The following is a 23,415-nucleotide window of genomic DNA, read 5'->3' on the forward strand; positions in this document are numbered from 1 at the left end:
GGAACTGTGATGCTGGAAACTTGAATTTCCCTCAGGATCAATAAAGTTACTATCTATCTATACCTGTAGAACTGATGCAAAGCTTCTCTCACAAAACCATTGTCATAATCAGCTGTGTGACTTATTGTTGATTTTGGATGAGGCAGCTCATACAACTAGTTTTAATTTCCTTTCTGCAGTGTCCTTCACTGAACTTTTGGAGGGTACTTTAACACCTTCTCCTGTACTTCACACATAGGACAGGACAGATGTGTAAATGGTTTTGGTGTTTGCCCACCTGTCATGTTGGATGCTTGTCACAAGGCGGCGTTGCTCTTCCAGGTTCCACAGAGGCAGCGAGATAAATGGCACTTCCAACGCCCCGAACGGAGTCTCCACCGGCGGCTCGAAAAATCAGGAAAACCGCTGGATCTGGATTGTCTTTGGCCTGTGGAAGTAAGTTAACATTTTAATATGTTTTAACCCATCAAAAATACAATAAGCACCCAGTGTTAACGTTTGACCTGACCCGTGACAAGCAAAATAGTATCATGTAACATCTTATTATACATCAAAACAGAAGAATTATGACAGTTGGCAGTAAATAATTGAATGCTAATGCTAATGCTAGCAAGGCTAATGCTAATGCTAGCAAGGCTAATGCTAATGCTAGGAATGCTAATGAGAAAACTGATGCTGGCAATGCTAATGCTAGCAATGCTAATGCTAATGCTAGCAATGCTAATGCTAATGCTAGCAATGCTAGCTGTCACAGGTTTTTCATCTAACTTTGCCCTCTCGTTATACTTTTACCTGAGTGTTTCGACACTGATTTTGATTTTGATTAGCTTTAGACATAAACTTATCAAACTTATCAAATCTAACTCATATTACTCATATTAGCTAGCATTCGTCTATGCTAGTAGCATGCTAACGTTACACTGGCTTATAACGAGACTGACTGGCTGAACGTTAATTAGTGGCAACACCCAGTTACTACTTACCATGAAGTGAGCACAATCCTTAAAATGTGTGGCATCCGGACAGTTAACGTCAGCCTCCTTCTCTAAAGTTCAACTATGCCAGGACACCTTACAGTCACAGCGTTACTGCTGTTCCTGTAGCTGCTATAGCTGGAGGTAAACAGTGAGACAGCCCACCACTGGACACCACAGGCATGTTGGAACAAGTGCCCAGTAAACCTGTAACACTAATAACCCTGCATGTTTTTACTGGATAAATACTGGAAAAGACAAAACAGGATATCATAAAAAATACTTAGTCAGATGTTTGATTAAATAAAAGCTTTAATATTACAGCCTTATGGGTGTATTATGATTTTTTAAAGAGTATAATAAGTACTGTTACTGTGACTCTCCACATCATGGCTGAGCTGAATTACAGTGAATATTATTATTATTATTGATGTGTCAAATATATATATATATTTATATAATATCATACAAATACTTAGTCAGATGTTTGATTAAATAAAAGCTTTAATATAATCATAATCAGAATGGTGTTTATTGTCAGGTGTAAGAGGTATACACTAGGAATTTTCTTTGGTTTTGTTGGTGCAAGACAAACAGTAAAATAACAAAAGAATAGATAAAACGTTACAATAAAATAAGAATACAAATGTACAATTTACAAAATAAGCTATAAACAAAAATAAACATGATATAAACAGGTAGTGCAAATATTGAGAGTGTATGAGAGAGGGGGAGAGTCAGTGTTACAGCATTATGGGTGATTTTTAAGAAGTATAATAATGAGTTACTGTGACTCTCCACATCATGGCTGAGCTGAATTACAGTGAATATTATTATTGATGTGTCAAATAGATAGATAGAAAGATAGATAGATAGATAGATAGATAGATAGATAGTAACTTTATTGACACCGAGGGAAATTCAAGTTTCCAGCATCACAGTTCTATAGTGCAAAACATGTTAGTAAAAAGGCAGTAAAAGAGTTAGTGCAAAGTACAAAGTTCAAAAAAATATACCAGATATATAAATACAAGGAGATGAAGAAAATGTATAGGATGTCAACAATGCTTTTCCTCATAGAAACCTTAGAAATACTATTTAAAATGCATAAAAAGCTGACTTTGAATGCTTTCCAGTTTTAAATCTTTGAGTGGGGATGGTTTATCTGTATCTATTATTTTTTTTTTGTAGTTTTCCCAAAGTGCTTTGTAGTTCTAATCAACAGACTTAATATTAAAGGCTTGTCAGTTGCTGCTTTAGATAGATAGATAGATAGATAGATAGATAGATAGATAGATAGATAGTAACTTTATTGATCCCGAGGGAAATTCAAGTTTCCAGCATCACAGTTCTATAGTGCAAAACATGTTAGTAAAAAGGCAGTAAAAAAGTTAGTAGTGCAAAGTACAAAAAAATATACCAGATATATAAAAATACAAGGAGATGAAGAAAACTGTTAAAACTGAATATAGTGCAGGGTAACAGCTGTGATACACGACTATTATAAAAGTGAATATAGTGCAGAACAGACTGTTAAAAATGAGTATAGTGCAGGGTAAATCCAGTAGCTTAGTCTATGATAGATAGATAGATAGATAGATAGATACTTTATTGTCATTGTCATTGAAAACAACGAAAAACAGTTTAGCAGCTCTTTGCAGTGAAAAACAAACATTAAAACATTCAGTCACAGAACAATAAATAAGTGGATCATCATCATAAAGTGCAAATTATGGTTCAGCAGTTCAGCAGGTTCAGTATTTCTATGAAAGTGCACTGTGTGATTCAGATTAGTAATACTAAATATAATCAACAAATAAATTATTATGGATTATTATGGATAAAGATAGCCTATTTATTGATCCCTTGGTGAAATTCAGAAGCTACCCAGCAGTATATAGATAAAAAATAGAAAATAAGCCCCTCCTTTACCAGCTGGAACACTTAAATGATGTATCAATAATTATAATCCAAGAATATAATATATATTATTCTGAAATGGGCCATTCTGTAAAATGAGTATTTTTACTTTTTGTACTTTAAGTATATTTTGATGCTAATACTTTTATAATTTTACTTAATAAAATTTTGAATGAAGACTTTTACTTGTAACAGAGTATTTACAAACACAAGTAAAATATACTTACTCCACCACTGCTGATTCTAACCTATTTAGAGTCTGCAATTCCCTTTTCATTTATACAATCCCAGATCATACAGTATATCCTAATTTATGCAGAACTGTTGCAGAGTTCAGTCATCCAGACCTCTCCGATGTGTTCAGTGATGCAAGAATAAATGAAAATTGATGAATATTGAAACAAAAAGGCAATTCAGTGTGACTATCAGACAGAATTTATCAAAATATTTAAAATCAGTATGTAGCCTGTATCTGTGAATGGGACATCCTGCTTTTGGAAGTCTTTATGTCTACCAGTTGGTGACAGCAGTGAGTCAGGAGAATCTGATAGAAGATTGTTACGAGCAAAACAGTCTGCGATTTCCTGAAGTCCTTTGAAATCGTGTGACCTAAACCAAAGTATTTTTTTGGACAATATACCTTAATTGTTGTACATGACGGGTCACGTTATCCGCCACCTTTTTGAAGTCTAAACTTCTCAGTGGACCTCTAATGCATTTACTTCCCAGGGTCTCTTAAGCCATCTAAGCCAGTATTTTTGTCCTGCTATGCTGCTGTCACCTCTTTATCTGTTCAGCCCCGTTAGGTAGTGTGTAACCCTTTTAGAATTGGATAACACCATCTTACGTATGATGAGTTAATGATGGCTAAGCTACAGCTCAAAACAAAGGGGTTCGAAGGGATTGTCAACTTGTAACTGCTAGTGTATTTTAGTGCAAGAGTAGAACATCATTTGCAGAAAATGTGAACCTCATAAAGGTATTTCAGGATGGTTGCATGTATGGATTACCAGACGGGCCCTGCTTGGTAGGAAGTCCATTGTCTCATAATCCATTCATGTTTGTTTGTTGATTTGCAAAATCTTTTTGACGCAACACATTAAAGGTTTTGTGTGGTGGGGAACGACAAATTTCTAGCACAATCTCTGCTCTGGTCAACATCTTTGTTTTACTTCTTTGACCCTATACTGACCTGTACACGTCTTCACTTTCAAGAGCTTTGTGCGACTGCCAACAAAAGCTAGTGTGCATTCACCGTCCAACTGTAGTCTTACGACACAACCCATGCTTACACAGCGCGTTTGCGATACAACAACAACAACAGATGCAAATAGATCCCTGCATCCTGCATAATTGAAATGTTTGGCAGCCAAGCACGTAGGCCAAAGGGTCAGTTCTGCCGCTTGAGCGCGTGAGAATCAGCTGATTAGCGGACGGCCAAAGAAGTTAGGCCAATTAGTTTCTGGGGTTTTGCCCCTTAGCGGACTAATTCATCCTAACTCCTCCCTCAGATAGGACACAAGTTCACAGGCGCTCCAAATAGAGTCAGTAAATGAAACGGCAAATTTGCGCAGCAGACAGACATTCACGGGCATTAATTTCCAATTGCTCATAATGAAGACAAAGACTTCGCTATGTCAGACAATGATTTCATCTTATTGTTTCTAGTAACAGTGAAATCTCATTAAACATGTTCAAAGGTGCTTTCTTTACTGCATGCTTGCCAAGTGTAAGAGAACTGATGTGGTACAAGCAGTTATAGTACTGTAGAACTAATTGCCTAAGACCTGGCGGTTATTTTTAGATGTACAGTAATCAGCAAGAAAGGTCTGACCATACGTAGTCACGGTTGGACAGATGGTAATTCATTAGATCAGCCTTAGGGGCCTGTACACAATTAGCAAAGCCAGTCTCAGAAACTTTAACCAGCTTACAATCATGTAGGACCACAGACCTGCTGATGCTATCAGCCCTGTAGGTGCTCTTCATCTTAATACTGAGGGGCTTTTGTCTGTTCCAACACACCTGTTGCTCTTGATATTTTTCTTTTATTGGTCTGACAATTCAATCCCTCTCTTGTTACCTTACTGATATACTATTTGTCTCAATGTTGTGAATAGCAGCAAACTATTAACAGGTACATTCTTAACTGTAACAGGAGAATCTGAAAATAGTAATCCATCTCATTTGTTGAAGGATAACTTGTGAAAAACAACATCAGGATGCACCAAGAACTCAGTCAATCAAATCAACCCATCACATTTAAAGACAATTGTATATGGCACATAGTGCCAATAAAACACAATACAACAATATCCAACAATGCCACGAAATTATCAGACCATTTGTACATTGGTTACAGATGCATTAATATTATCCAGCCTGATATAGCAAGAACAACCATAAGACAGAAGACACTGAGCAGCAGAGTATATCACTGTTTTCATTATCTTTAATGAGACCCGGTGGAGAAAAAATTCAATCAATCAATCATCTACAGTGTCCAGCCTTGGCAAATGTTTTTCAAGACGAAGATGAAAAATAAGTTTTGGTAAATAAAATTTGATCCGATTGACTGCGTATGTATTACAGAGAAATAACATCGTTGGAACATGACAGAAATCCTTTTTGTATCGTTGGAATATCAGAGACATGTCTGACAATCCTGACATAGCTTTCTGTCTTCAAAAAGCAGGTATCTACATAGGGAGCGGGTTCTCTTCACGGAGTCCGCCATGTTGCTCCGCCATGCTTCCACAGTAGCCCAGAACGGACAAACCAAACACTGGCTCTAGAGAGAGACATTCACGTTTTGACATTACCTGAAGGCCACCGCAGTTCTCCGAAACACGCTTGTGAAACTGCGGTAACGTAAGCCGCAGAGTGCAAAACCGTGGTACGGCCACCTGCCGTCCTACTTCCGTTGCCTCTAAAGTAGTGTTATTATGGTAAGGATGGCCTCTGAGCGAGGTGAACGGCGTTACCACGGTTTTGCACTCGGCAGCTCACCGCAGTTTTGGAAAGGGAGGAGTGAGCGGAGAGTTACTCAGTTGGTTGCAATCTGCAACCACGCCACTAGATGTCGCCAAATCCTACACATTGTACCTTTAAGCCCTTATATAATTGATGGGCATTTTAATAAGGTCTGGATTGAAAAATGTTGAACCTATCCTTTAGCTCCAAATGAACAATGTCGGTGGTTTTCATCAGATTAACATGCCACTGGTGTTTTTTTAATAATACCCCAAAGTTCACACAGTAGCTCACAATTGTTTGAAACACATTTTCACCTTCAAAATGTTGGTCACATAGAAACATCTGAATTTAAATGCTTACTAAAGGCAGTTTCATTAGCATCCACTTGCTGTTGAATCACCTCGGGGTGCTATTACCAGCTGGGAGATGATTCAGCATCCTTGCTTGTAATGTTTTTAACTGTTCACCCTAATGGCTCTAATTGCACATACACACACTGACATGACTAAGAGCGCAAAGGCAATATGGAGGCAGCAACTCTGCCTTTTAATTTCCATGATGACATCAGAATGGGAGTAATGAAAAAGAAAAATATAGAGAGAGAAAGAGAGAGCATATGAAAAAGCGCTGATCGTAATGCTGTTTAATTTAAATTGTCAACTCTGCTTTTTAAAGATTTGGTCGACTCGGCCAAAGGTTGAGAGCATTGCATTTATCTTGCTGTTGTCTTGGTGCCAATGCTCTCAGCTTCGCAGGCCAGTGAGAGTGGCTGCTGATTTAGTAATCCTCTTTGCACTCCTCGCTCCTGCAATTCTACTTCGTGGCAGTCGTTGACTTCATTTCAAAACAGTCCAGGTGCTGACCTACAATCCTGCCAGAACGGCTCCACACATCTTGGCTTGGATCTTTATCCCTCCTCTGTCTTCATTTGCTCTTCTCTGGACACTTCATCACAGTGAGGACTATTTCAAATTTCATTTTCCCTTTCATGGATTATGCCCTAATTTTCAGATCTGAATACATTTCCTGTGCGATGGAGTCAGCAAAATTGGATTATGAAGGGCTGGACGAGTGTACCCTACGGCAAATGCTGGACATGAGGAGAGGATACACGATATGAAAAACAATACAGGTCAGTTGTGTGTTTGTCTGACAAGTTGCTCTTTATACTACAAGTGTTTTGACCTCTTCAGACTTTTCCCCTTCTCCATGCACCTGGGAAGTAGGTGTGCCAGAAATCCTGCTTCTACACAACTCTTGTTTTCCCAGAACAGGTTACTGTATATCATACAGGGAGCCTAAATTCAAATAGTGCATGCATGTATTAAAATGTAGTAAATAAGTCTGTATTTTATTTGAATATTAGAATAACAGGTGATCCTTCGACAGCAGAGATGTGATCAACAAGTCCATAAAATAAAATGCTGCATATCACAGCGTTCACTCACAGGCTGAATATTTTTCAGCTGCCGTAATAATGACAGCCTTGATTAAAATGCAGCTCTTCTAATATGAAGCGTTTTTATCACATCCAGTCTGTGACAATCCGACTGCTGACAGTGGACTGAGAGTGGGTGGGACAGCAGCATCTACAGAGCCAAAAGGACATGGAGGAGTTAAACTCTAGGCATTAACCAGCTCAGGTTTAAATCTAATCTAAATCTGGCCGCCAGATAATTTGTTGGAAAGCTGCCTTTCTTCTGGCACAAACTGTGTCAACACGTGGAGCCTATACCAGGTGGCTGTTTGTGTGCAGCATCACCAGTTCTGTCCACATAGATCATCATTTTTAAACAGGTTTAAATACTAAAGATGATTTTGATATTATTATTTTTAGACAATGTCCTGTGTGGCCAAAGTTCAGGAGCCACAAAGGCTTTAAAATCAATTGCTGTGTGTTCACACTGACAAAACAGCAGAGATTCTCATGATTCAGCAAAATCAGTCAACACTACATTAGAAAGCAACAGAATGGAAGATGTAGAGATGATGCAGCGGTAAAATGTTCATCAAAAAGATGAATTTTCAGATTTTTTCCAATGATTTCCTTGCTGTCAGACAGCCCATTCAGACAGTAACTGAAGCCGTTATATCAATCTCTTCAAAGCCACCAGACTACATTCACAAAAGCCGTAATTTTACCTCACAGAACGCAGGAGTATACATACAACCCCACTTCAAAAAATGCAAACTAACCCTTTCAGTTATTTCCAAACTTAGCACAGCTAACTTTGACCCAGTTAGTGCTAGCGTTCACATTATTCATAACCTTATTGATTAGCTTACTTCGGTAACCAATGTCACTGCTTTTTGCAACAGCTGAGTGGCCGTTTCCATTTGACCAAAACGCAACAGAACGCAGATGGACCCGCCCTTTAACCAGGAAGTCCCTTGAGATTAAAATCTCTTTTTGGAGGGAGACCTGGCCAAGATAGTACACCATTACAAGATAAAGTTAAAAAAAACATTTGCGAAGTGAACTAAATTTAACAGGGCCTACTTTACGTAAGTAAATGTGTTTATATAAAACCAGAAATTATGCTATTTAGCTCAATTTATCGCATGTTCATGTGATTTTGCTCTTTTTTTGTTTTTAATCTGTTTCGAAATTTGTACAATTTGAGAATTGACCAAATGTGCAACAGTTGCAACACTCCCGCAATTTAATATTGCACTTCCATAAAGTTCTGGGACACGCCGGGGACGGAGTAAAAAAGAAGAAAATCAACAGTCGAGAGTCTAGTCAAACTCCTCCATTTCACTGTGACATCATCAGGGTTATCTTCTTGACAGAGCCACTTAAGATGTTATGCAGTTTCAAGGGCTGAGTCGTACTAAACATTACTAGTCTACTGAACTTAATGTATAAAATTGGTGGAGTGTCCCTTTAAGAATGACTTTGTTGATAGTGTGAGAAAAAGCAAGTCTGACTCCTCACTAAAAAACGTCTTTTCCTCTTTTTTTCACCCTCAACAATGACACTCTTCACCTTCCAGGCTGCTGCCTCCTCCTGATCTGAGTCCAGCAGATGAGGTCAGCTAAGCTCATCATCATGGTGACCTTCTCTGAGACGACTCAGGCCTCCCCCATGCAGTTGCTTGAGCCGTCCGTCTTGACCGCGACCCTGTCCCCTGGGCTGCGGCGGAAAAAGATGCTGTGGCAGAATGCTGTAAAACACATCATTAACCAACAGGAGCTCAGCGCCCAGGTGATTCATTATCGGTCATCAGTAGATTTGTTGCATCCGGATGGAACTGTTGTTTGTACTGTTTCGTTTTCTATTGTTTTGTACATATTCGCCTGCAAGATTATGACGACGATGTGTTGTGGAAAAGATGTGGTATCCTCTGAACCGCTGCCTCATTTTACACAAACCAAAGAAAATTGAACTAAACTGAAACTCATGTTTCCAATGTCTGACAATGTCTGCATCGCCACCGCAGAATGAGTCCAGACCACCAATGCTGTAACGAAATGTTAAATTCAAGTAATTTAACTGAACAAATACTTTAAAGAGCCAGTTCACCCAAATAACCAAAGAACCTACTTTCTCACTTGGTTTCACAGTATTTGTCGAGTGTTTTGAGATTCCTGCCAACACTCTAATACAATGGAGGTGAATGGAATTCAATTTGTGGTGGTCAAAGTTTTGATTCAGGACTTCGAGCGAGGTGTTTCAGGCAGTTCAGGAGCAGTGTTTCTGTGGGGGAGATTAACTCCCTTTGGTGTGGACTTTGGACTTTGTAACTTTGCGGAATCTTTAACATGCACAAAAAACTATATAACACACTAAAGGAAATTTAAAGTGGCCATAATCAATCAGTGTGCTTTCCAACATAAAGCCATTTCTGGACCATTACAACCTATTTATCACTTAAAGCAGGGGTAGGCAACCTTAAGCATGTAAGCCACCATTGGCACCACTAGCAATAAGTGTGGAAGAGAGTTTTTTTGCAATGTCGAATTGCCCTCTCATCCGCATGTCAAATTACCTCTTTCACAACTATTGGCAGTTGCGCGGCCTGTCATTTACGGTAGTTTGATGGATTTCCCCCCCCCCCTGCCTCTGATTTGCTAGTACTCGTTGCCTTCTTCTCAGAATTTGTTAAGTTTATTGCTGATGAACAAGATTGGTGGAAGGTTGGTAGGGTCAATGATTTCAACTCAGATGTGGATGTTTTTATAAGGAGGGCAACCTTCTTGTATAGTGCTCTCATACAGTATATAATTACAATAATAATATAATTGAATTGTTTCTATGCATGTTGCCTATGTGGATGGAATAACATTACATATCCTTTGGAGATTAAAATTTTGATGTGGTGTTCTAATAAACTTAATGCTAACCTTAATTTTGATATGGCACACTGATTAACAAGAAACTTTTAAAATCAATATTTTGTAATATTTAATATCAAAAAGTTTGCCGACTCCTGATTTAAAGGAATGGTATGAAGTTCAGAACTGGAACAGGAAAAGTGGCAGATGTTACTGTAAACACATCTGATGTTCTGTGGTGTTTGACAGGTGGGTGTGGAGCCAGCAAGTAAAATGTTTGTGACGGATACCTACATGGAGGAGATCAACAGACAAATTCGCAACAAGGCGTCACGCGGGGTCACAAAACGCCGCGCCTCCTCGCTCAGAGTGCACCCGGCCCGTGGCTCCACCAGCACACAACACAGTGGCAGGACTCTCTATAATGAATACGCCAGCGATGCAGACTTCTTTTTGCACTGGGGCCACACAATTCGTGGAGTCTACATGCCCAGCCTGAGGCACACCTTTAAGTCTCGTGACCTGGAGAAACTCTACCAGCAACACTACTCCCAACAGAGACGCAACTCTCTCGCCCTCACCAATGTACTCGATGCGGTTGCCAAGCTACACGTGTTGGTTCTGTACCTGGTGCTGGCCCCCAAGGCGGACCCGGACGCTCTTCGCGGCTACCTGACGGGCATCTTCATGGTGCTAGCTATAGCGCTGTGCATCGTGGTACTAAACTGCAAAGACTCCATGTCCCCACGGTGGCTTCACTTCGCCGGCCTAGCCAGCTGGTTGTCGCAGACCACGCAGGTGATGGGAGGACTGGGTTATGGACTGGAAATAGATCCGTCGTGGTATGTTTTGTTCACGTTGTTCGCCACATACACGCTGCTGCCGTTACCTCTGCTGTGGGCCATATGTGCCGGCTCCCTCACCTCAGTACTGCACTTCCTGGTGGAGATAGTGCGCCACTACAATGATGCTGTGCTTTTCAGAAAGGTGAGGAAATCAGCTTTTGATTTCACTTTTTTTTTTTTTATTATTACTTATTTCATTGACTTTTTGTTTTTATAAACATCGTCCAAAAAATATTACAAAGTGTTATGTCTGAAATTTTCAGTATTTTATCATTATCCAGTGGTGGAATATAACTAATTATATTTACTCATGTACTGTACTTAAGTACAATTTTGAGGTACTTGTACTTTACTTGAATATTTCCATTTATGCTACTTAATACTTCTACTCCACTACATCTTAGAGGGAAATATTGTAATTTGTTTTGTAAGAATATAACACCTTGAAAGGAGCCATTCTGCATAATGAGTACTTTTGATACTTTAAGTACATTTAGCTGATAATACTTCTGTACTTTTACTAAAGTAACATTCTGAATTCAAGGCTTTTACCTGAAATGGAGTATTTTTAGACTGTGGTATTTGCACTTTTACTTAAGTAAAATATCTGAGTACTTCTTCCACCACTGTCATTATCAAACCAAAAATTCTGCTTTATTAAATAACACTGCTTTAGTATACTAGTATACTATACTATAACATTTTAGTCCATTACAGGTAAAGATTAGTCTACTTCTGAGCTAAGTCATATATATTTATATCCTGCCCAGTTTAATTTTCCAGATCCTAATGAACTAATAAACTGGAGGTACCTGCACGGGGATGATGTAATGTCGGTCTTTGCACTTCCCAATTCTCAAACCTTTTCATATATCAGTGTAAAAATGATCTCTTGAGCTCACCAGCATCTTGTGCAGAACAAGCCATGTCTTATCCATGCATTGAACTGATTGAATATATTTTATTTCCATTTATGGCAACAACTTTCTTTATTTTCGTTATTATTTCTCCTACTGTATCTACAGCCCCAGCTATTGTCTACAAGCCTACTACACATACAAAATGTCCCTCTGACATCCCTCAAGTTAATTAGTTAACTAGTTAACTGACGGTAAGTGCCTTGCAATAACTTGTTGTGAAGTAAATGCAATGGAGCGGTGGAGGGAGAATGTGACATCTAGTGGCTGAATGTTATCAATAGTACCTTTAAAAGAAGAAGACCCTATTTCCTATGTCTTATCCTCTTCTTAGCCCACATGCATTGGGTTAAAATAAATTGCATAAATGCTCTCTTGTATGCAGGTGCTTGCCAAAGGCCTGCTGTACCTGGGTATGAACACAGCCGGCTTGTTCATCCACTACCTGACAGACCACGCCCAGAGACAGGTGTTCCTGGAGACGCGGCGCTGCATCGAGGGTCGCCTCAAACTAGAGCAAGAGAACCAGAGACAGGTACAGTGACTGCTGCCATTGTGCTTTAGGTTAGCAATACTTTATTATGACCACAGTTGGCTGTGCATCCTAAATTCTCCTCTGACCCCTGAAGCATTATGCTGGTTACACCATACACCATCAAATACAGTTTATTATTTTGCCACACAGGAGCGTCTGGTGCTGTCAATCCTGCCTCGCTTTGTTGCCGTGGAGATGACTGCTGACATGGGTTCTTTGGAAGATGAACTCAACCCTCAGGAGTTTCACAAGATCTACATCCACCAGTACAAAGACGTCAGGTACACACACACACACACATTGGAACTGGAACCAAACACTTCAACAGGAATCTCTATTGAAATTTAATTAAGTGTGTATGATGTTAGCATACCACTTGTTTTACAACTGTTTGTCTCGTCTTTGCAGCATCCTTTTTGCTGACATCAAGGGCTTCACTCTGTTGTCCATGAACCTGTCGGCCCAGGATCTGGTCCGAACCCTCAACGAGCTCTTTGGACGCTTTGACCGACTGGCAGATGTGAGAATTTGAGCTCTTTTTCTTCTTCTCAATAACATATATTTTCTATTCTATCAATAGTGAATTTTCTCTTTTCCCTGATGTCTTGACTCTTCGTCATCACAGGAGCACCACTGCATGCGGATAAAGATCCTGGGGGACTGTTACTACTGTGTGTCAGGGGTCCCTGAGCCACAGCGTGCCCATGCCCGTCATTGTGTTGAGTTGGGACTCGACATGATCAACGCCATACGGTCAGTCTGAACTCACTGGAGATCTTGAGGGGTTATCGTGCCGTCTTTTGCAAAACAATGATGCAATTAATTTCAGTTTATGTGCAGAAAGAACAGTAGCCATCACTGATTAGTCTCACGGGATCGATTTCTTTACTCCCACCACCGCCAGGTCTGTGCGTAAGCAGCTGAAATTTGACATGGACATGAGGATTGGGATCCACTCAGGCTCTGTCCTGTGTGGCGTTCTGGGCCTGCAGAAATGGCAGTTTGACGTTTGGTCCTGGGACGTGGGCATCGCCAACATGCTGGAGGCCGGGGGCATACCAGGGTGAGTGGTCTCTGCTGGTGCCAGCGACCAGCAGTAGATGAAACCTTTGATCTCTTCCTGGGTTACTACATATTTTTATGTTAAGGAACCGAGATCCCACTGTTATTCATCTATCTCCGATTGTTCACTTGTACTTGTGACTTGCAAAACAATGACTTGGTCCCACCTCTACCACTAGATGATACTTGACAGACTGCAGGCTTGTCAAGTCTATGGCTTCCTCATACTGTATATGTAAAAAGCTAAGCACATGTACTCATTCTGAATGAAATTATTAAAATGTTTCCTATGATTGGGGAGCATTTTCTTTGTGCATTACCATCACATTTCTCTGCTTCTGTTCTCTCTCATCCAGACGCATCCACATCTCGAGGGCGACTCTGGACTGTCTGGAAGGCACCTACAAGACAGAAGCCGGTCACGGCCGCGACAGGAACGAGTTTCTGCTCAAACACAACATCGACACTTTCCTCATCTGCCCTCAGGAGGAAAGGAACAAAGTCGGTCACGCTGAGCCCCCCAAAGTCCAGAAAAGAAATCGAACCTCGAACCCAGAGCTGCCCTTTGGGAGCTCCATTGACATGAACAGCGTAGGTGTTTTCTAAACAAGTTTTCTATTGTTGATACTAAGCACCTGATTAATCTCACACCATCGTATTCTTCTCCTACAGATCCTGGCCTCTTTTACGAATGGCTCGCTGCCCAACATATGGCGGTCCACCTCCAAGGAGATCAACAAACGCATCAGACATGCTATTGAGGTTCAAAGCAGTGATCGCATGCACAGGGAGCACATCACTCCGCTGACCCTGGTGTTCAAAGACGCTCACATCGAGGACAAGGTACAGACACTGGTTCAGACGCTGTTTGGTAGGAGGAAATAAATTAATGCCACACAGTAAACGATGTTTGATCTCTTTTGGTTTGGTCCAGTTCTCCCAGATGAGAGATGAGATGTTCAACTCCAACCTGGTCTGCTCCTTCATCATGCTCCTCTTCCTCATGGCTGCCCAGGCCCTCATTGTTGCACCGAGGTAGGGAGACACAGACGTTGTCCAGTCGGAGCTCACATTGTTAGCACTAGTTCATTTCATTTTTATGGATTTATCAGATTTGTATAGTTCATTTATATGGAGTCGTAGGAGTGCCATAATAAAGAATATATCTGTAAAAGAATAAGAAAAAAAATGTGGAAATATATAGAATAAATAAAAAGATATATAAGTAAATTCAAAGATTGTGGAAATATAAAGAGAAATAAGTAAAAAAAGAATAAATTAAATACAAAATGTGGAAATATAAAGAGAAAACAATAAAAGAATAAATAAATGTGGAAATATAACAAAATATAAAAGAATAATTCTAAGCATTTTCATTTATTTTCACATTTATTCATCTGTTTGTTTCTGTATGTATTTTTAATATATATATATATTTAAAAAATACATTAAAATGAATAAATTACATTAGATAAAATATATAAATTGAAAAAAATTAAAACATGCAGAAAAAATATTTTGATATATATATATATATATATATTATATATATATTATTAAAGTAATTTATATGCAATAAATAAATAAATCGGGTTTTTTTAAATACATAAAAATACATAAATAATTATATAGAAATAAATGCCAATATATTTATTATATATAATTATATTTAAATATAAGGTGAAATAAACTCAAAGAACATGACACATGATGATCTGTCATGTTTTCTGTAGTTTATTAGCAGATGAATTATGGATTGTTGCTTTAAATTAAATTCTTCATTAAAACGTCCTAAAGAATCTGTATTTATAGATACTGAACAATATCAGATTTAACCTTTTTCCTCCATTCCTCTTCCTCTGCAGGCTGTTCCCGGCCGTCCTCCAGTTTTCAGTCTTCCTGCTCGTCTACATGCTGCTGCTGCTGTTGGCCCTGGCCGAGGAGTTCAGGTGCACTCCTTTACCACTGCAGCAGATCTGCTGCTGGATCCATGAAAACAACAGCGCCCGCAACCTCCTCACACTTACCGCCATCGTCATCAACTTTGGCTTGGCCTCTACTGACATGGTAAGAGTCTAAACAACACAGGGCTAGACTTACTGTATATACATGTTGAATAAAGTTTATTTTCCCTACTACAACTTTCCTTTTTATATTGATGTACTCATCATAAAACTGGACCGAGCAAATTACAGTAAATGCTCCTGCTATTTGCATGATCCCCCCTTAAATGTATATGCATAAAGGAGAAAGGTGCACCTCCCTGCTGACATGGAGAATTTGCCTCAGATGACAAGCAGATTATACTTCCAGGGCAGGCACAGATCGGCACTTGAATCCAAATATAACTAAAAAATACAAAAACCTAAATGTCTAAATAAGAAGTGTCATTCTGATATTACTTCTTTAAGTCTTGTGTTAGGTGTCAAAGGTTTTACGTGATCTGTATGTTTTGTGCTGTGTGCCCAGGTATGGTGCTTTCTCACAGACACAGGGGAGGCCGATGTAATGGACAGAACCAACGCAGCCTCACGTCCACTCACTGTCTGCACTTACCCTGAGGTAAAGACATCAACTTATAACAACAATATCTGTCAACACAAACATTTCTTCTCGTATTAAAGGGGATATATCATGAAAAACTCACTTTTTCAGTGCTTGTGCACATACATTTGGGTATCTGGAATGCCTACCAACCCACAAACTGTGAAATAAGACAATCCAGTTTTTTGTGGGCTGACTAGATCAGACATCGTGTGACTGAAAAAAACAGTATGTCGCCTCACACACAAGTGAGTTGAAGAGCAAGTCTGTTGCGTTAGTTCCTCCTATCCTCTCTGGCAGACCATCCACTGCTGAACTGTGATTTTTCTCGGGAGTGTTGCCACAGACGCACAGTGCGGAGTACTGCAAATGCAAGGGCTTTCATGAATGGGCCATAGGCTAAGTCAGCATTGTGTTACGTCATTCTGCGATAGATAGTGACTTAACAGACATTTATTCAAATGAAAATCTCCGATATTATTACTTTAAATAAAATATTATCACATTTTCTTGACTAAAATATTTCTCACCCAATTACCTTTTTCTTCTGACTTCACTCAGTCAATGTCTCTAACATCTTCTTGACTCCTTCTGTCTCCTCAGATCTTTGTATTGAGTGGTGTAATCGCCATGGTGACTTGTGCCGTGTTCCTGCGTCTAAACTCTCTGCTGAAGCTGGCGGTGTTGCTGCTGGCGGTCGCCGTCTACTCCTACCTCATCCACCTGGCCTTTCTCACTCTCACACGCCATGATATGCTGCACAGGTCAGTGCAAAAAAACACTTCTTTTCTCTTTAGTCACATTTTTCCTTCTTTTATAAAATAAAATGTGCAACTCTATATTCCACCTCATTTCTGCACAGGTCTCACTATGTCAGGAGAAAAGGAATCGCCATCCTGCTCATGGCCATGTTTATTGTTGCTGTCTTCTACAACGGACGGCAGGTACTGTTAAACTCGGCTGTTTAGTTTGCTCGTAGTATTTTTAATTGCAGGTTTGAAATTGGTCAATCATCCTTGCATCATTTTTCGAACCTGTATTATTGAGACCAAATCTGTCGACTGTCACTGCAGGTGACCTCTGATAATTTTGTCTTTTATCTTTTACTTCCCAGTGGGAGGCCACTGCCAGGCTGGATTTCCTGTGGCGTCTGCAGGCCCAACAGGAAGTGGAGGATATGAGGGAATTGCGGGAACACAACGAGTGTCTACTACACAACATCCTGCCTGTGCACGTGGCGCGACACTTTCTGGACCGGAGCAAGCATGATGAGGTGCAGAAAACACGACCTCAACTCTGACTGGGTCACCCTCTTCCTACACTATGATTGTTTCCTAAATCATTCGGCCTTCATTGCCTTTATCAGGGGAGCACAAAAATATATGAAGGTGTATGTAGAGGAAATATTTTATTTTTATATAAGCATATTATATGGAAGGGGAGTTGAGCAACCTCAATTTCATTTACAATGTTTCAATGGACCTTTATAATAGTTATTTACTGAATGCCTTCACACATTTGTACAGTTTATTGTAATTTATCGAACTGCTTACCTTTGGGAAAACAGATGTCTTGCATTGATAACTAAATGTCCTATGGAATAAATCCATCTATATGCCAGTCAAACAAAGAGGATTTTAGGATGAAAGTTGATGTGAAACAATCAGATCCTAATTTCTCTGGTTCATATCCTTCTAATCTGTAATGCTCTGAGGTTTAGAGAACATACAGGAATATATTACAAACTAGTTACATAAAGCTCCAGAGGGTATATGACGTAAGCATAGATAGGCACCGGAGGAAGGAGGAGTTCTCATACAGATAAATTGAGCCAGGGAGTGAAACTGATTATCCCCTACAGTTTCGTGACACAATTTGTCATTTCAGGAGCTTTACTCCCAGTCCTACGATGACGTAGGTGTCATGTTTGCCTCCATCGCCGGGTTCAACGAGTACTTTGAACAGAAAGAGATCAAACATGAAGGAGTGGACTGCCTCCGACTGCTCAATGAGATCATTGCTGGTTTTGATGAGGTGACTATGAGACATCTTTCAGATATATGTATATATTTATCTGTGGTATATGTATATGGTATTCTCCCTATTAGAAGAGCTCTGTCTTCACCTGCCTCTTTAGCTGATAAGAATAAATAAAGCAGAAGTAGTGGACATGCTGTTGACAGAGGGGGTTGCTCATAAGTGCATAACTCTGTCTACTGTATTTATGAGATTGATGAGGGATTTGATCGTTTTTATCTCTAAATATTTCACAGTTGCTGGAGGAGTCGTACTTCCACTATGTGGAGAAGATCAAGACCATTGGGAGCTGCTACATGGCGGCCTCTGGCTTAGCTCCAGACCAACAGGTGGGACGTCTTCTTCTACACATTCTGCTCATTGTTTTTGTCCTTCCATCATCCACACCTGCTTTGCTTCATTCTCTCTCTCTCTCTCTCTTTATCTAACTACCCCACGTAGCATTCAGCTGCTTAACAAGCCTTGATCACATAGTCTGAACTCTGCACTTTTCTGAACTTGCACCTGGGGCTGCACAATTAATCGATATTTTATCGACAACGCAATTTGGCTTACTGCAATTTTCAAATTGCAGGATGAGGAGGAAATTTGTTAAAGATGAAATGTGTGTCAAAATACCATTTTAAATTAAATATTGATGTGCTGCAGAGATGTCCTGGCCTACCATCATATTCTAAAGACTTATGAAAACATCTTGGCTTGGTTCAGATCCTTGCAAAAATCTCACCATACTAGTTTTAATGTTTTTCAATGAAAATGAGAATAATAATGTAGAAATGATCATTCCCTCTAATGTCGCAAATCATATCACAATCAGTCAAAATAGTCACAATTAGATATTTTTTCAAAATTGTGCAACCCTACTTGCACCTGATGTCCTTTATTGATTTACCAAATGATGCTTTTTTTATCATGTTTTTATTAGGGCTGCCCCCTCCTAGTCAATTAGTTGACTAATCGGTCGTTTTGGTTTTAGTCGACTAAGATTTCTTTAGACGTTTTTTATGCTTTTTTCTATGCTGAAAAAATTTCCAAGAAACTTATGAGCACATCTCTGGTAAACACAAGATTTAAAGTGGTTCTTTTGTGTGATTCTTTGTGGAGAAACTCAGTTTTACAGATCTGTCGATTCGAGTAGTCGACAAAATCATGTGAGTGTTAGTCAACTAAGAATTTCTTTGGTCGAGGACAGCCCTGGTTTTTATGATGCTCATGCTTAATGTTATATTATGTGCTGTCATTGACTTTGTCTCGATGTCCTTTTGTGCTTTTTGTGCAAAGCAAATTTAGGGGCAATAAAGGTTTCATTCATTCATCTATCTAACTCTGTGTCTCTATCTCTCAGGCGTCTGTGGATGAATGGAATCACCTGAGTGAGCTGGTTTTGTTTGCGTTGGCAATGCAGGAGACCTTGAAAGAGATTAATAGGTTCACTGCCAAAAACTTCCAGCTGCGTGTGGGTAAGTGGCTAAGTGACTCACGTCCTACACATACAAACAGTGGATGTATAATATATAAACGGTTCTCTCTGCAAGCGTTTCTGGTGTCATAGATTTGATACAAATTCATTGTTTGTCCACTGAAAACAGGCATTGCTCACGGGCCGGTGGTCGCCGGGGTGATCGGTGCCACCAAGCCGCAGTATGACATCTGGGGGTCAACAGTGAACCTGGCCAGCCGCATGGACAGCACAGGTGTGAGAGGACGCATCCAGGTACCGCAGGCCACGCGCAGGATCCTGGCAGAGTGGGGTTTTGTCTTGGAGCTACGTGGAGAAATCTTTGTCAAGGGGGTGAGTGGCTGTTGCTAGGGGTGGTTCATTTACTGACATTACACATAAGTAGAGTGAAATAGACTGTTATCAAAAGACAGCACCGCTAAAGGTCAGTCTCTCAGGCTCAGAAAACTTGGCACAAGAGGACAAATACAACAAGGGGGACATCTACTGGTGAAAACAGATGAAAGATAAGGGACATTAGTGCATGGAATGTGTAGGGGAGACCGGGGAGTGTTGTAACACCGGGATAATTGTAACGCTGTCAGTTTTAAGCAATCAGAAAAGAGCTGCGGTGATGTCATCAATATTCACAGAAGTGGCACGTCTCTGTGAGCAACATTATTACAAAAAACATTTTTCAGGTATTTTTCAGGTATGAAAGTAACATTTTTTTATCAAAATCATTTTTTGTGGCGGTAGTTGTAACAGTACAACTCACCCAGTAGTGGGGTAGGTTGTAACGACGGTACTCTTTGCATGTGACATTAACTCACATAATGTGTGATTGTGTAGTAGGCGACCAAGTGAGTTTTATTTGTAGTAGATAAGTAAGGGATAATGTACAGCGAGCCGGTCACTGTTGTGGAAGAAACCCCGACAGGGACCCGACACGAAGCGGAGGGGTCTCTCATCGCCCTTAAGGGGCTTCTTTCACAACAATGACCCTCCAGCTGTACATTATCCCGCTTATTGCACTGCTACTTACTTAAGAAATCTAATAATTTGACACAAAAATGGTCCGCCAGAGTCCGACATCAGAGCTGCGCCCATAGCAACGGTCTGTTATACATAGCAACAGTCTGTTATAAAGAAATAACAGACTGTAGAACGCCGTGATTGACCAATCAGAATCGAGTATTCAACAAAGCTGTATAATAAATATGGTCAAAGGTCAAAGGGCAACTCTATTATCCCACAAGGGGAAATTCATGTGGTCATATACACGTCTCATAAAAACAACATATAAAAACCTCACACACTTCCAAGGATCCTGCGCACAGCGCGCTCCCATGCACACTCCCCCCTCCAGCGCACACATACACACTAGCAGAACATCCATGATCCAATACAATACCGCCAGTACAAAAAAATACACCCTCCACAATATAAAATATAAACTCTATGCAAAGTGCAATCTGACAGTCTTAGTATGGGTGCCGTGTATCAAAGTTTGAGAGATCTGGCACGAACAACCACTGAGTTACTGATGCTCAAACAAAAGGTGTTTCGTACTATCCCTAGTCTCCCCTAGATATTAATACCTCTTAACCTTATTTGTGAGGAGGTCTTGATGATAAAAATCTTGAGGGTCATCGAGAAAGGATTACCACATTTGTGTGACCGCCGCTGTCATTGCAGGTGAGCGAGCGTCAGGGGAAAGTCCGCACCTACTTCATCAGCACCATGCGCAGCAAGAGGGCCAACGTTGGGACAGACGGTCGCCTGGGGGGGAACCGGACGGGAGGACGCATGACGCTAGCAGGGGTGGTGTTCGGTCTGGTCCAGGCCAGACACAAGGAGAAGATGAGAGAGACCAACGGGGGGTTCGGTCGGACTCCCTGCACCCATCAATGCTGAGAGGACTGTTAGAGGTGGAGGAGGACACAGCCCGGCCATATTGTTTCTAGGGTTTACAGTTTTGATGTGTGTGTTTCATACTTTGCCATAACTTAAATAACTTCACAAGAGGGTGCAAACAAATCCTACCAGAGCCTTTCTTCCTATTTCCCCCATAACTGTGTCCTCCTCTGCTTTCCTGTCATCTAAAATATAAATATGTTATGCTTAATGGACATGTTACAGTACATCTGAATGAGCATCTTGCTCATAAGCTTTCTATTTTTTTATTGCCATATTTACGCATTATAAGTAGTATTAAGCAAGGTCATTTTATATACAAAACTAACAACAGCCAACATCAATGTCAGACCTCAAAAACACAAAATACCTCAAAACAATCAGCTCAACCTCTCCTAGACTTTCCAATGGCCTATACAAGGCTCACTAGTGTTTGTTTTTTTTACTGTTATCTTGCATCATTTTGACAATTTTCAGTATATTTTGTACTGTGAGTTGACACATCACTTCCACTAAGCTAATGTTAAGACTTTCAAAAAATATCCGTTTTAGTGGGACTTTGGTCGACATAATAAGTCCCATTATTTATGAATCGATTGCTGCTTGCTTTCATATTGTGCTGTGAATACTTTTCACCTGTGTGTAGCTCCTATTGAAGTGGTATTTCTGAGTTTTTTTGTCAAACATCCGATCGTGACAAATCACACCGTGCTTCAGTTTTGCCTCAGTATACTATTACTCTCACTTTCGTTACTTAGCTATAGATATATTTCCATGGCAGAGTATCTGTTGAACCAACTTTAATGCCAAAAAAACACCTACCATGTCACTCCTCCTCTCGTGTACTAAAACCAAATGACACAGGAGGTTGTTTTCCTGTAATAATGATTTAATAATACTGTAGGCCTGACGCCTTTTGTCACTGTCACATAAGGAACACTTTGTTACTGCAAATTATTATGTGTTTTCTTATGTTTTAACTGAAGAATGACAAGCTAAACTATGGGACCAGTCTCTCCAGAAAACAGAGAAACTCCAAAATATGAATATTGATGAATCCATGATCAAAGTATTTATACTTCAGATGTATATGTTTAAACACATGGCATTTAAAATAAGGCTGTTTTCTAAAAGTTTGGCATTCTGGAAATATAATGTGTCACAGCAAAATGGTAACAATGTGAGATTCATTTTTCCAAGGAATATTATGTTTGTTTTTTCATAATTTTTACAAAAAATATTTAATAGCCTACATTTTCTGCTAATAAAACCATCAATGGAAACAAGTGGTGTTGTTTCATTTTAATTGCGCATATGATTCATTCTGAGAAAGATGTGATATTAAACTCCAGTAACATTTGTCCGTTATGCAAATTATTTACAAATAATTGATCTTTTCTTTTGACTGGACAAGTCTGTAGTTTACTTTTTTGGATGTAAGGGTTGAAGTTAGTTTACGGTCAGTGTCCATGGATATCAGAGTCACGAATGTAAACTGGGAAAAAAAAGTTCTGAAACTTGTGTTTGGTGGATTATTTCTCTGTTGTTACAATGCTAATGGTCATTGTATTTTACATGATTGGAAAGCCTGTTTATTTACCTTCACAATGATGTCCAACTTGTAAGGATCATGCATTTGTGGGATGATCAGCACAGCTGATTATGTGGGTAGCGCCCAAGAAAAATTTGCCAAAATGCTCTGCCAATGGTAAACAGTGTATTCTCCTGTTGGTCTTGACTCTTGTTTTGAGTTGTTTGGTGGATTGGATGATTGAACTCTCCATCAGTAACAAGGAACAAACAAGACATATTGTCTATTTTACACTTTATTCATTTAATACAATATGTCAGGAGCCTCAGTAGTGGGTGGAAGATCCATACACAGCCACAACAGCCTGGCACCTCCTCCTCATGCTGGTCACCAACCTGGTCACACGTTGCTGTGGGATGGCGTTCCATTCCTCAACCAGGA

General features: G+C 39.9%; 2 protein-coding genes across 3 annotated transcripts in view; one reads left to right on the forward strand and one right to left on the reverse strand.

Annotated features, from left to right (window-relative positions):
* Window positions 1-418, reverse strand: part of LOC141755701 (protein EFR3 homolog B) — a 35,324-nt gene extending 34,906 nt beyond the window's left edge. Inside the window, exon 1 of the mRNA XM_074614807.1 lies at window positions 278-418. Coding sequence (XP_074470908.1) covers window positions 278-284 — 7 coding nt within the window. The 5' untranslated portion in view covers window positions 285-418. The remainder of the gene's footprint in view (window positions 1-277) is intronic.
* Window positions 283-21,649, forward strand: LOC141755700 (adenylate cyclase type 8). 2 transcript variants are annotated; one of them, XM_074614803.1, is made up of 22 exons: window positions 305-435; window positions 6,882-7,002; window positions 8,867-9,078; window positions 10,398-11,135; window positions 12,296-12,445; window positions 12,596-12,726; window positions 12,854-12,965; window positions 13,071-13,198; window positions 13,350-13,508; window positions 13,864-14,098; window positions 14,180-14,350; window positions 14,442-14,542; window positions 15,373-15,574; window positions 15,977-16,069; window positions 16,655-16,815; window positions 16,914-16,995; window positions 17,166-17,324; window positions 17,939-18,085; window positions 18,325-18,417; window positions 19,434-19,548; window positions 19,678-19,880; window positions 21,225-21,649. In XM_074614803.1, exons 3-22 carry the CDS (start codon window positions 8,899-8,901, stop codon window positions 21,441-21,443), a joined length of 3,579 nt encoding a protein of 1,192 aa, XP_074470904.1. In that variant the 5' UTR covers window positions 305-435; window positions 6,882-7,002; window positions 8,867-8,898; the 3' UTR covers window positions 21,444-21,649. The 2 variants fall into 2 exon arrangements, with proteins under 2 accessions (XP_074470905.1, XP_074470904.1); XM_074614804.1 differs by lacking the exons at window positions 6,882-7,002; window positions 8,867-9,078 and having other exon boundaries at window positions 283-435.
* Window positions 21,650-23,415: the final 1,766 nt, after the last annotated feature.

Source organism: Sebastes fasciatus, chromosome 18 (genome assembly GCF_043250625.1).
Source record: "Sebastes fasciatus isolate fSebFas1 chromosome 18, fSebFas1.pri, whole genome shotgun sequence".
NCBI lineage: Eukaryota > Metazoa > Chordata > Actinopteri > Perciformes > Sebastidae > Sebastes > Sebastes fasciatus.

Excerpts from the sequence above, each read along its gene's own strand:
- LOC141755700 (XM_074614803.1), top strand. The coding sequence starts at position 8,899 with ATGAGGTCAGCTAAGCTCATCATCATGGTGACCTTCTCTGAGACGACT. Across the intron at positions 17,325-17,938 it reads ACCGGAGCAAGCATGATGAG|GAGCTTTACTCCCAGTCCTA; the intron begins GTGCAGAAAACA and ends TTGTCATTTCAG. Across the intron at positions 18,418-19,433 it reads GCTTAGCTCCAGACCAACAG|GCGTCTGTGGATGAATGGAA; the intron begins GTGGGACGTCTT and ends TCTATCTCTCAG.